Genomic DNA, 13,802 nt, shown 5'->3' with positions numbered 1-13,802 from the left:
GGACCCAGGTTCAGTTCCCAGCACCCACGTGACAGCTCACAACCATCTATACATCCAGTTCTAGGGGATCTGATTTCCTCTTCTGGCCTTTGAAGGTTCCAGGCATGCACAACACATGGTACAGATGTACATGCAGGCAAAACATCCATGTGTAAATATAATATAAAATATAATGAATATATTTAAAATACAGGTTCACTAGAAATGCCATGCAAAATTATTATTGTATACATAGGTTTATGAGAAACTTAATCGATTTTCTGTTTAAGTTGTAGTCCCATTCCAAAGAAATCTCATTATAAATATGCAAATACCCTAAATCTAAGGGACAGTGTTCAGACCCCTCTGGTTCAGAACATCTGAGTGGTTGCTGAAGGATTCCCAACCACTGTTTTCCTTTGGTCTGGGTGCCATGTTGCTTTCTGGTTTTCTCTTTTTCTTGCCTGCTGTTTTGTGAGACAGACCTTGGGAAGAGAACAGGATGACGAGGGATCATTTCCAGCACGTGTGAACTCCATCCTTCTGCCTCCTGATACAGAGGCAGAACCCTCACGAGGGCCTTCCAGCCCTCCTCTCTGAACCCAACTCTTAACCGAGACAGCCCCTTCCACCACCCCCTGCTCCACAAGGCCTAGGCAGCTGGGAGTCTAGAGGGACAGAAGGGAACAGGAGACATACACCCTGCATTAGAGCCTTGTGCTACAGTTCACCCTACAGACAGTGTTCTTAAAAGCTGTCTAAACTCTTTAGTAGCAGAGTGACAAGTCACCTACACTGGGAGTTGACACTACATCACAGATCTGTGAAGAATGAAATTGGTATTCCAAACAACTATCCTCGGGCCCGAGGGTGACCTGGCTGTTATCTGCCACCTGCTGATCACTAGGTTGATTTGGCTGACATGGCTGGGTAGGTACGTGTCCCCTTTTTCCTCTTCAGCCCATGTGTCCTTCCTGAAGCTTTTCCCTGTGGAAGACAACCTTCTCCAACAGGGCTGTCGAATGTGCATGGACTGCCGAGTCTCTGCAGAAGTCTCTAAACAGGATTTTAAGGTCCAAACCTAGACCTTGAACAAAAACTGGAGTAGGAGAACTGTGCCACCAATACCACACACTTGGGGACAGTTCCTTTTTTTGTCAGTCCTCTGTCCGTCTGTCTATCCATCCACAGTGTCTTTTTATTAAATGTAAAAAAAGAATGTGAAAAGCAAAAGCTAAGTTTTAGCATTGGGGTGTGGCTTTGGGGCGTGGCTGTGGCCATGGCTGTGTGGCAGCCTTGCCTGGCATGGGAGGCCTTGGGTTGAGACCCCAGCACTGCACACAGAGGCACACACACACAGATACACTGAGACACACAGAGAGATACAGAGATACAGAGACATTTGTATAAACACACAGAGAGATACACTGAGACATATAGACACACATACAGATACACTGAGACACACACAGAGATACACAAAAATACAGAGACACATATACAAACACGCACAGAGACATTGAGACACACAGAGAGATAAGATACAGAGACACAGAAACAGAGATACTCACAAAGACACCACACACAGACACACACAGATATGCATAGACACACACACACACACACACACACGATTTAAACGTGAAGTTAAGCTATTTCTACTTGAGCTCAGAACAGCAGCTGTACTGTTATGCATGGATACTCACCACAAGTCATGATCAAACAGGGTTCTGTTTATAAGCAGGGTGAAATGACATGAACTCATATTGTGAGATGTGAATCTCTGGCCAAGTGACCTCACTCTGCTAAGCCGTAGTTTCCTGATCTGTGATTCTCTTTGCAGGTCTACTTCTAAAACCGAGATAACTGATCTAGTATCAGTTATCTAACCTGGGACACAGTGAGTTCTTTTCTTTAAAAGGTGTGTGTGTGTGTGTGTGTGTGTGTGTGTGTGTGTGTATGTGTGTATGTGTATGTGTGTGTGTATGTGTGTGTCTGTATGTGTGTGTGTGTGTGTGTGTGTGTGTGTGTGTGTGTGTGTGTGTGCAGGTGCCCTTGGAAGCTAGAAGAGAGCAGAGTTCCATACTGGGTGCTGAGAGCCAGTCAGGTCTTCTGCAAGAGCAGCACACACTCCAAGCCAGTGAGCATCTCTCCAGCTCAGAAACATCGGCTCTCTTCATTTATTCTCTTTGGAATTTGGTGTCTTACTTCAGCAAGAATATCTTTCAGGTAGTGATATAGTTCAGTGGTGGTGCACTTGCCTAGCATAGGGGAAGGCCCTGAGTTTGGTAGCCAGCATCACAAAAATCCACCTGCCCACCTATCCACCCATCCACCCACCCACACATCCATCCATCCATCCATCCACCCATCCATCCACACACACCCACCCATCTATCTGCCCATCCACCCACCCACACACCCATCCATCCATCCACACCCACCCACCCATCTATCTGCCCATCCACCCACCCACACATCCATCCATCCACCCATCTACCTGTCCATCTGCCCATCCATCCATCTGCCCATCCATTCACCCATCCATTCCACTCACACATACATACATATATACATACATACATGTACATATACATACATCTGACTGAACATGCACACAGCTACACCACGTTTAACTCTCAGAATCCCTAATTCAGACTTTTCCAATGCTTGGCTACTCTGCTCATCTATCTGCTTGACATAGAAGAGTTAATATCCAAAATAAAATGATGTGGACAGATCATTAAGTAACAAATAGCCTCACGGAATGTATTTACATTGACATGAGCCATACTACTGTCCCAAACAGTTGAGTTTTGCATCATTTGGGGAAGGGTCATAGTTTTTCTTTTCTGAAGAGGAATTAGGTCTTTAAATTTTTTTTTATTATGCACACGTGTGCATGTGTGTGTGTGTGGTGAGTACAGGCATGGGTGTGGCAGTCAGGACAACACTGAGAAACTGGTTCTCCCCTTCAGCTATGGGTTCCGGGGATTGAACTCACATTGCCATGGTTGTGCAGCAAGCTCTTTTGTCCACTGACTCTTCTCAATGGCCCAGAAGTTAAGATTCTCCTTTTCTTTTAAAACCAAAACTTTTTAAAAGAAATTTATGTGTATGTATGTTTGTCTGTGTGGGTACATGAGCATGTGCGTATGTATGTATGTATGTGTGTATGTATGTTTGTGTGGGTACATGAGCATATGCGTATGTATGTATGTATGTGTGTGTGTATGTATGTATGTATGTTTGTCTGTGTGGGTACATGAGCATATGCGTATGTATGTATGTATGTATGTATGCATGTTTGTCTGTGTGGGTACATGAACATGGGCATAGGTGTGCCCCTGGAGTCTAGAAGAGGGCATCAGATCCTTTGGATTTAGAGTAGCAGGTTATTTTGGGCCACCCATCATGGGTGCTAGGAATTGAACTCTGGTCCTGTGTGAGATCAGCAAGCATTCTTAACTACCAAGGCATCTATCTCTCCAGCCCTTTAAAATAACTGCAACCCAGTTCCCTTGGTGATAAAAACTCAGCAAAGATGGGTTTTACTTAAATGAATCAGACACACTCAATGAAGGAGAAATCAGCTTTTATTTAGAGAAGATTTGTCAAGTGTCCTTTCCAGTTTCCTATGAGGCCCAACGCTGCAACTCAGGACCAGAGAGTGGACTCTGTTGTGTAATCAGATCCTGGTGAACAGAGTGGGAACCTCGCTGCTGTGGGTGTGGCTGTGGCTCCTCCAGGCCTGGTCAGTCATGATCCTGGTACCTGCCCCACCTTGGCTGTCTGTCAGAGGGGAGACCTGCCTATTAGCTGAAATTTTCCACTTGCTCCTTACATGATGGTTTTGTTACCCATGTCCTCATGGGATCAGGTACTGCCTGCCAACCTAGATCAACGGGCTAGACACAGGTTCTCTGTAGCTCAGTGGAAACCTCAAAGCCATTCATAACCAACATTCAGAGGTCAACGCAAAAAACTTTTCCCTTCAGTGTTCAGAAAGCTTTCTTTGTTTTAACCTGAAAAGTAGGATTCTGCCTGCTTCTTACAGCAAATGTATCTCTGAGGTGTGACTACTGTGCAGCCGAAGCCTGGAGACACACAGGTATCCTGCGTTCTCCGCCTGTTTGTACCTTGATGACTCAGTCAGGTGCCAACACGGCAGGCTTTGCAGTAATCTTCAAGTGATGATTCCACTTTATGATGCAGAAATAAGTCCAAATAAACACAGATCTACGTAGGAGAGACTTCTTCAGTGTGCCCGTCCACTGCCTCAGCCGCGGCAGTCAGAGGGCAAAGTGCACAACTGAGGAGGAAATGGCCCGTCACGTCACACAGTGACGCAGTGACGTCTCATAGTGACGCAGTGACGTCTCATAGTGACGTGGTGACGTCTCACTGTCTCGCAGACTTAACCAGTCACCTTTTTAATTCTTGAGAAAGTGACAGTTACTTCCTGCTTCTGTCCCCTTCAATCCAGTACTTCTCGGTCTGCATCTCTGTGAGCCGGGAAATGGTGCGCTGAAAAGCGAAGATTTCCTCCTCCCCAGTAAACATGGCGAGCCCCGCTGAGTCCTGTGAGCAGAACAGACAGACAAAGCCAGCCCCTGTGAAAACCGTTACTCTGAAGGAAGACTTACAGAAACAAATCCCGGTTTAAAGAAACCTTCAGCCTTATCGATTTAGATAATATATTTCCATAGACAACCTCTCAAATGAGACTAAAGTGTCAACTGATTTAAACCAATAGATAATTAACAGAACCAGGAAGAAAAAAGGAAAAGTATCAGATCAAAGCAAAGCACAGAAGGTTTTGCTCAGAATGGAAGTTCAATGCAAACTCTATTAAAGAAACAAGCTAGAAAGAAATCTCTCTCCAAGAGCAGCCAATAGCAAAATGATAATTTTGCCAGGTACAGTGATTTACCCTCTAATCCCAAAACAACAGTCTGTCTTACCCTACTACCACTACCACCCCGAGAGAGAAAGAGAGAGAGAGAGATTGAGAAGCAGTTCTAATAATTTAGGAAGCTCCTGGGACAATCTTTAAGGAGCCCTTTCTAGTCTGAGAGACTGAGAGGTTCTGTGGTTCCTGGCCCTGGAGAATCTACCTGAAATCCGAGTTTGTAAAGAACAGAGAGCTGCTTTGGTCCTCAGTCAGGGCATTTGGTATCTGCTGAGGGGTGTGAGGGGGAGCTTTCCACTGTGAGGCCAGTCAGCACCCTTAGGACTGGGAATATCAACATGGCCTGTAGTCAGGAGGACAGCTTTGGGTTTTCCTGTCTCTCCTTGGGGGTTTGCTCTTGAGTTCTTTCAGAGAAAATTTCTATGCTCCTAAGCCCATCTTCTCCACTGGGTCCCTGCGACTCTAGGACTCTGAGATCACATTCCCTGACTTCTTCATGATGGTCTGAGCTCACCTGGCCCCATGTCTGAACCCTGACTCTTGCAAAAATGTTAAGAGCCTCTGCTGAGAAACTAATTTGACTGACTAGCCCCTCTTGAATCAACAAGGGCAACGACTGAATAATAGGCACTGCACTTTGAGAGGCGACCTTGCTGTGGCCTCCACATGGGACTTTTAAACAGTTAGTCCTACACCACTGTAGTCCAGATGTTTGTGTCTTCCAAAATGTCCATGTTGAAACCTTAGCCCTCAAAGGAGCGATGTGATGATGTGTCAGAGCCTTGGGGCTCTGTTGATTAGGTCTTGAGAGTAGGGTCCTCAAGAACAGCGATGTCTTCACAAAAGAAGGCCCAGGATGGTCCGTTCTTTCTTCCTTCCTTCCTTCCTTCCTTCCTTCCTTCCTTCCTTCCTTCCTCCCTCCCTCCCTCCCTCCTTCTGCCATGTGAGGCATAAGACAAACTAAGTTGACCTCAGACTGAGAACTGTGAGAAACAGCTTCCGTGGTGGAGAAGTCGTATACATTACGGTATTCTGCTACAGCGGCCTGAGGAGTTGGACACCCAAAGCAATCAGGTTTTCAAAGTTTACCCCAAGGATGAATATTGTCTATTCACATTGACAAGAATTTACTGTTGGGCCTGGAAGAATGCTGTCCCCGTTCTTGGGGTCAAATGGTGGCAATTAAATTTTTTTGAGATTTAATTATTTTTTATTTTACATGTATAGGTGTCTTGCCTGCATGTGTTCTATGCACCATGCACATGGGGCACACACGGAAGCCGAAAAACTGCATCAGACCCCCTAGAACTTGTTAACAGCCATGTAGGGGCTGGAAATCCAATCCAGGTCCCCTGGAAGAGCAGTCAGCACTCTGAACCACTGAGCCATCTCTCCAGCCCCAGTACTGACAGTTTAACTTTTGACTATTAGGTCAATGGTTTCATAGCTGATCAATATACCCCCTAATGGTTTCACTGAAGAAGGGAATCCTTCTGATTGGCCTGGGATAAATCCAGAGTTCAAGCTCCAGAAAAACCCAGACCATCTCAGTCTGCTTCCCACAGAGTATCCCTGAGCCGGGCACCCAGAGGTGCTCAAAGTGTTTCCTTAATGAAAAGTCTGGGACTAAAGCCTGGATTTCCTCTTTAAGCTGGGACTTGCTAGGTTCTCTACGGGACTCTGTTTCTGCTATGTGAAAATGAAGCAAAGGCTTACACAATCAACAGGGGCTCCAAGACGAGACCCTCTCAGTGTGCTGGAATTGACACAGAGCTGGCCTGACAGCATCGCTCGATGGTTCACTATATTTGCGTTCCTCGATGATATAACTATATTTGCATTTCTTCTGCAAAATGTGGTGTGCATCAAACTCAAAACCATTGAGCCATTTTATAAGATGAAATGAGGTTAGTATCACCTACCTGGCTCAGCCCCAGATCGTCCATCAGCACTCTGCTTTGGTCTGACTCACTGTCGTGATGCTCATACAGAAACAAGCTTGAGATAGGAGCCGCAGCACAGCAGATTAGACGCACCTGCACCAGGAAGAGCGGAGGGTTGGACTGCGCTCACAAGATAAAACCTGTCACATAAGGAGCTTGGGTCTTTGCTTTTACAACGTCTGTGGCTTTTCCTAGTCGTTTGTACTTACGAGATGATTGGAACAGCACAGCACTTGCCAACACATTTCAACACAGCTTAGACCACGCTGTGAAGCAGACAGTAGGGGCTTTATACGGGGAAGCCCAGGCCTGTGGCAGTCACAGTAGGGGCTTTATACAGGGAAGCCCAGGCCTGTGGCAGTCACAGAAGGGGCTTTATACAGGGAAGCCCAGGCCTGTGGCAGTCTCAGTCCAGGTCCTACTCCGGTGGACTTCCTTTATATCTCTGGCTTGGATGTCCACAGCCCCTCCAAAGCTCATGCTGAAAATCTCCCAATACAGGAGTAGTAAGAGGTGGGACCATCAGGGTCACGATGGTTCCACAAAGATCTGCCTGAACCCTTTTCTCTGTTTAATATTTATTTTCAATTATGTATGCCTGTGTGTGGGTCTGTGCATGGGTGCCTGCGGCGCTCAGAAGAGGGTGTGGGATCCCTGAAGCTGAAGTTAGAGGCAGTCATAAGTGTCCAGCATGGGTTTGGGTTCTCTGGAAGAGCCGTACTCATTCTGGGCCATGGAGCCATCTCTCCAGACCTTTTTTCTATTAGCATACTGCGGGCACTCTTCAGAGAGAACTACATCAGCTTCCTGTACAGTATTGTCTCAGTATTAGGTGAGTGGACAGACACGATCACAGCTTGAAAACAGTTTATGACTTTTAGATATTTTATGTCCATTCATTTATCATACTTGTTCTTCGTATCATTTTGTTCTTTCAGGTAGATGTAGTTCAGGCTATCCCCCAACCCATTATATTCCTGCCTCTTCCTCCCACGCAGCAGGGTTATAGGCATGTACACCACGCCTAGCTCCAAAGCACACCCCTCCCGATGTTTAAAGAACCCAGATTTGCTGTGAGCCTTTCAAAAATCATCTTTCAAGTAAATAACCAATGCTTTACAACAACACGTTGACTTTAGGGACCTGCATTCCCATTTTATTTTATTTTTTTACCCCCCCTCCCATTTTATTTTAATAAATCTTTCAACCACAATTGGCACTTTTTCCATTATTTAAATGACATGTCCTATTTCACAAATCTTCATGAATACATTCTAGAATAATGTCTGCTTAACGCTCTCAATTTCTGAAACAAGGTAATTCTGAGCATACTTTAAAAGAGAATAAAATCTCTAAACATGTGGTTTAGTTAGAATAGATGTCAGCAGTGTTTGAGTGTTCTGGCATGTTCTATCACACACTGCCAGGTAAAGCTTTTCTTCTTTTAAATAATGAGAAGCCAGGAGACGACCGAGTCACGGCCGAGCACTAGGGAACAGATTTTCTTTGAGGCGTTTCCAACTTGAACATGAACCATGTATGCCTTTACCCTCTAAGCCAATGCCACTTCCACTCAGGAAGCCTTTACCCTCTGAAAACCAGGGATACCCTCCAGCATGGCGGACTGCACCTGGTGGGTGGGACCCGCCATTAGCACAGGGCAGCCTCACGTTGATGAGCCTGGTGCCTCAGCTCCCTGATGTCACTGCCTGTCTTCTGGCCCCCTGATGTCACTGCCTGCATCTCCTGACCCCCTCCTCATGTGACTTTCACTACGTGCTGACAGCAGGCTTCCCTGAGCTGCTTCACCAGAGCCTGCAGGCTGCCTTTCATGCTTAGCTGCCTTTGTCCCAGGCTACTGCCCTGTGCAGCCAGCCCTTCACCCCTGAACATTTATCAGGAACATGTCAACATGGCTACCAGGCCCCATGCCTGGTACTCATTAGGTAGGGTAGAGATGGAGTAGCTCTGGAATCTGGATTGTAAGTAGCCATGATTTTCTGATGCAACCACAGAAGACTTCCCTGGACCTCTCTCAACTATTCCTGGACATCAGGGCTCAGAGACCTCTTCCTGTGTGGTCATCCTGAACTAGTAATGGAACATGATCTCCACAGACATGACATTGATGTTGCTTGGGCCCTGGGCCCTGAGCCCTGGGCCCTGAATGGCGACCACCGTGTCTCGGTCGCCAGTCTCTCAGCTCAGCATCTTGCTCAGGATCTCAGAGATGAATGGATGGGTAAGTGAAGCATTAACCTTCCCCAGCTTCGGTTCCTTCCTCCTTTCCTACAAAATCTCCTCAGCTTTAGAATTGCTGCTTAATTCTGAGCAAAGACTACGGACGAGATCTTGAGTGGTTTAAAAAAAAAACACTTAAACTATTTTTACTGTGAACATCTTTTGGGGGCACACACTGTGAAGAGGGGCTCACCTGGATTGCAACCTGCTACTCTTCTTCCTCACAAAATCACGCAAGTATCATTATTATCCTTCATTCTATAGAAGGCAGCCGAATCTTGGAGGCTGAGCTAGTCTCCAGGACAGACAGCCTGGTGCCAGGGTCTGCTCCTTAACCACTAGGCTATATTGCCTTTTGTGGGCAGGTAATGGCTTGGCACTGCCTGGCTAAGACACAGAGATTAAGAACAGAACACCATGACGTTTCTTGCTGGTTAGTTCCTGGGTGGCACTGGGGGGGGGGGGGATCACAGGGAGTATTTCCATAAGGCAAAGGGTCACTCATCATTCTGGGTCTGACGTGTGAGCACCGAGCACTCAGTCTGGTATCCCACACAATCTACGTGTGGGATGATGAGAGCATCTTGTAATGGGGGTTGACACCACTGCAGTAACGGAGCAGTAAAGGAGTTAGCACATCTGGGACTCCAGCCCAGGCCATGTGACTGGCCACAGCCCACAGTGCATAGCTCTGTGAATATGGCGTCCATCCTTACCTTGAAGTCATAGAAGTTATCAATGAGAATGATGAATCTTTGCGTTTGCATCCTCTTTTTTAGTGAAAACTGTGGAATGTTTCGAATGATTACCGTATCAAAATTCTTTGATAATTCCAAATAGTCACTTGCTCCAAGTGGCTGTAATTAAAACAGAGAGAAGGGAGCCGTAGCCGTCTTAAGATTCATTTCATTGGAAAGCATGTCACAGAGGGATTTAGATGCTAACTTTAGGGTGACTAGACCCAGTGAGGCAGTTTTTGAAGGCCAGGTAAGGACACAGCCATATATATAACACATGGTAGGGACCCTCCCCTTCCTCAGTCTTCCCTGGTTGGAGTTTCTATTCCCAGACCTTGTGTTTGACCCTGGCTGAAGCCCTGGTACCCTTTTTAGCCTTGGAAGAGTTCCAGGCTTTGAGTGGGGGGTTATTTCTGGTTTAACCCTGATGATACTCTTCTGAGGGCCCCTCCTGCTGATAAGAGCTAACTGTGTCTGCTTTGCATGCTACTTATTAACTGAGCACTCAGGGTACATTATGTGGTCTTTCTGTTCCTTGGCTGTCTAGAAAATGGTCATTCATTTCTGCCTCACAGAATTAAGAGGGCTAGGTAAAATAACACTTAGCACAGCAGCTGGAGCATGCCTCCGAGTCTAACCCATTTTTGTTGTTGTTTTTGAGAAAAACATCTATGTATTCTAGGCTGGCTGAGAACTCAGTGTCTAGCTCAGGCTGTCTTGGGGCTCACAGTGATCCTCCTGCCTCAGCCTCCAAAGCATGGGGATTGGAGGCGTGCATCCCTCTGCCAGGCTTGGCCATTTTCGTGATTACTATTTGGAACTCAAGTGATTTGGCTGAGGCCAAATGAGCCCAGTATGCAGACATGGCATTCCCAATAGGAACTAACTAATTTGCTCTACCCAATGTCTGCACCCCAAACCATAGGGCAACCTTGTGCATTTGCCTGACGTTGGAGTCATAGCAGGGACCTTGGGGGCCATGGAATCACCACTCAGGGAAAACAGTGCCCAGAAGGTACAGGGAAAGCCAGACGGTGTGCTAGCGAAGAAAGAATGGACTTCACGGACCTATTACTCCAAAGCTACACTACTCTTTTGAAATCAGTTACGGTCGTCTCACCTTCTGTAAATCAGAAAACATATGCAAAAAATATGTAAAACCTCATGCTTGGTATGTGGGTCTTATAATTAAGCTGGCACTTTGTATTTGGGTGTGAGTTTTTTTAATCAAACCAAACATGATCAGAGGTGTGCTGGGCTGCCGAGAGCAACTAGACACCAGAGCTGTGCTTGCTTGGCTATCTCACAAAGTGCACACCTTTGTCGGTAGGTCCCGTGTTTGCCATCATATTAGACTCTATCTCAATAAAACCTTAAGGAATGAAAACGGGCCAGATATGGTGGTGCATGGCTTTAAGATTCTAGTACTGAGAGGCGGAGAGAGGTGAAACTTAAGTTCAAGGACAGCCTGGAGTACAGAGTAAGTTCCAGGATAGCCAGGGATACATATAGAGACCCTGTCTCAAAAACAACAACAAAAAAGGAAACAAAAAAGATTTTTCATTGGTAAATATTTTACATAGTGGCTTTGTTGTTTAAATGTCTACAATGTAACACTAAAGGAAAATTCAGGACTGAATCCGGTGAGCTACACAAGTGCTTATTAGTTAGAAGTGTTACGTTTCATCTGCCAAAGCAAATGAGAGGTTGGAGATGCTGGCCCTGATCCTTGCAGTCAGGCAGCCTCGAGCAGACTGCTCTGACGCTTGGTTTCTTCACCAGTAAAGGAGATTCTATCTAGCAGGCTTGTCCTGAGGACTCAACGTCCTGACTACCGAGTAAATGCTCAGGAAATGCTGGTTGCTTATAGATTCATGGAAGAGGGCACACGGAACACTGCTTAGCGCGGCACAGTCAGTGTGCAGCTATGACCCAGTAACAATTCAGTAATCCTTTCATGAGGTCATAGGTCAGCTAGCCTCGATGAGTGAACAGCTGTACTGACCCAGTCTGTCCTCAGGAAAGGACACTGCTGCCCCCTGCTCTTCCTGCCATGCTCCACATGGCAGCTACCCATGAAGTCATATGTAAGTGACAAACAGCTTCTGTACCAGACCTTGTCCTCAATGCGTGGCCAGAGGAGGAGCCCAGGCATCCACTATGATCACTCTAACATGGTACATAGGATGTAGGAAGTGCTTAATATTTATGAAATGAATCAGTAGAGAGATATATTGACAACATGCAAGCCTGCCAGGGGAGAAGGCCAGGTCCTTCTTTTGAACTCACTGGTCTCCAAACACACACACACACACACACACACACACACACACACACTGGATTTCACTATGTAGCTCTGGTGACTTGGAATTTGCTCGGGCTGGCCTCAAACTCACAGAGATCCATCTGTTTCTGCCTCCCGGGCACTGGGACTAAACATGTGCCCACCACGCCTAGCCACTGGTTTTCATACATAACATTCAGAATCAGATGTTTTCACTGAGCCACACATTGCAGATAGTGCGTAGCCACACAAATGGTATCACTTCTGAGGCATGCCGGCCATCATGGAGACTGTAGGAGAATTCACATAGATGATGCTGCCAGCAATCCCTTGCTTTCTGAGATTCAGTGTTTAAAATGTTTGGAACCATTCAATGTATTAATTAAAAAATATTCTAGACAATTACAAGTTAAAACATCTGACATGTTTTTGGAGAAATGAAGGATGCCCATGTAGGGTGGTCCAAGCATGAAGACAGCCTCAGGTGTTCTTGCAGGCTTGTCTATGCCAGCATGGATTGTGATTATCCAGCTATCTTCTTAAGATATGAAGTGAAGGACTACCCGGGTTTGTAATCCAGGGCCATTAGAAAGAAGCATAAGACAGTTTCAAGTTCCAAGCATAGGTCTCAACACCTAAGAATTTTGCATACCTAGGTCTACTGCTGCAGAGAACACAGAAAGGCTAATTATCTTGACAAGAACGCACCCTGGACCAGCATAAAGCTGGCAGGTCCCCAAACAGACAAGAGTCCAACTCAGATCAGCAAAACTGCAGATGCCAAAGCTAGTCCAACAGAGACCAAAAGAACATCCCAGCTGACTAGGACACGAGAGCAGGAATAAATGCTTATTGTTTTAATCCACTGAGTTTGGGGATGATTTATTGTGCAGCAATAGCTAAGGACCCATCCTCACTAGAGAGAGCTACTACAGAGTTCTATGTTCTCATTGTCGACAACAAGTTCAGCACATGTAGGAAAATATGGTCTAGATTTTTTGGTTCTATGTTACTGGTAAAAATATGTAAAAATATATTCTGTGACTTACTTGATGCCACTCACTCCTGTATTGACTTCAAATTTTATGCCATAGTATACATTTTATTTCCAGAAATAAATATGACTTACTACACACAGGAGTCAGGTAAAAAAGTGAGAAAATTATGTAGCATCCTAACAGGATACAAGAAGACTTGGGAATGACTGACTCAAAGAGGAGAGTTGCAAGGAAAGTCCATTCGGACTGATGTGAAGAGGGCGTTGGGAGAGACCAGAAACGACTGGAACACAAGCAAGGCATTTTAAGAGCATTACAACAGAAACATGAATGTGGGGTTTGAACAGACAATTCACAGAATCCGAAATCTACATAAAGTGTAAGGGCTATGGGACAAGTGAAAAAGGTCCATAATCCCCAAAGAAGAATGCGATGACATCGACAGGCCATGGTGCACATGCTGGTCTTGCAAAAGAAAGTAAACAGCTGCTCCATGTGGGCAAGCCTGTGACCCCTGAGGAATAAGTTCATTCGTTTGTTCCAGAAAACAACATGTCAGATTTTAAACAGTATAAACTTGACCCAGCTACTTCTAGAAAACAGAAGGACAAAGTAATTGAGATCCAACAAAAGGCTCTGTGTACACAGGGGCACTTGGAGCTGTGTGCACAGGACACTTGGAGCTGTGTGTGCACAGGACACTTGGAG

General features: G+C 45.8%; 1 protein-coding gene across 2 annotated transcripts in view; it reads right to left on the bottom strand.

Annotated features, from left to right (window-relative positions):
• Positions 1-3,557: 3,557 nt before the first annotated feature.
• The window catches only part of Afg1l (AFG1 like ATPase), a 161,622-nt gene continuing 151,377 nt past the window's right edge, over positions 3,558-13,802 (bottom strand). Inside the window, exons 11-13 of one of the 2 annotated variants that reach the window (XM_028769041.1) lie at positions 9,792-9,932; positions 6,814-6,927; positions 3,558-4,560 (exon numbers count right to left, since the gene is read on the bottom strand). In XM_028769041.1, coding sequence (XP_028624874.1) covers positions 4,435-4,560; positions 6,814-6,927; positions 9,792-9,932 — 381 coding nt within the window. In that variant the 3' untranslated portion in view covers positions 3,558-4,434. The remainder of the gene's footprint in view (positions 4,561-6,813; positions 6,928-9,791; positions 9,933-13,802) is intronic. The other variant, XM_028769042.1, reaches the window with a different exon arrangement.

This window comes from Grammomys surdaster, unplaced genomic scaffold (assembly GCF_004785775.1).
Source record: "Grammomys surdaster isolate TR1022 unplaced genomic scaffold, NIH_TR_1.0 190, whole genome shotgun sequence".
In the NCBI taxonomy this organism is placed as follows: Eukaryota; Metazoa; Chordata; class Mammalia; order Rodentia; family Muridae; genus Grammomys; species Grammomys surdaster.
This window is presented reverse-complemented; position numbering and strand designations above follow the sequence as displayed.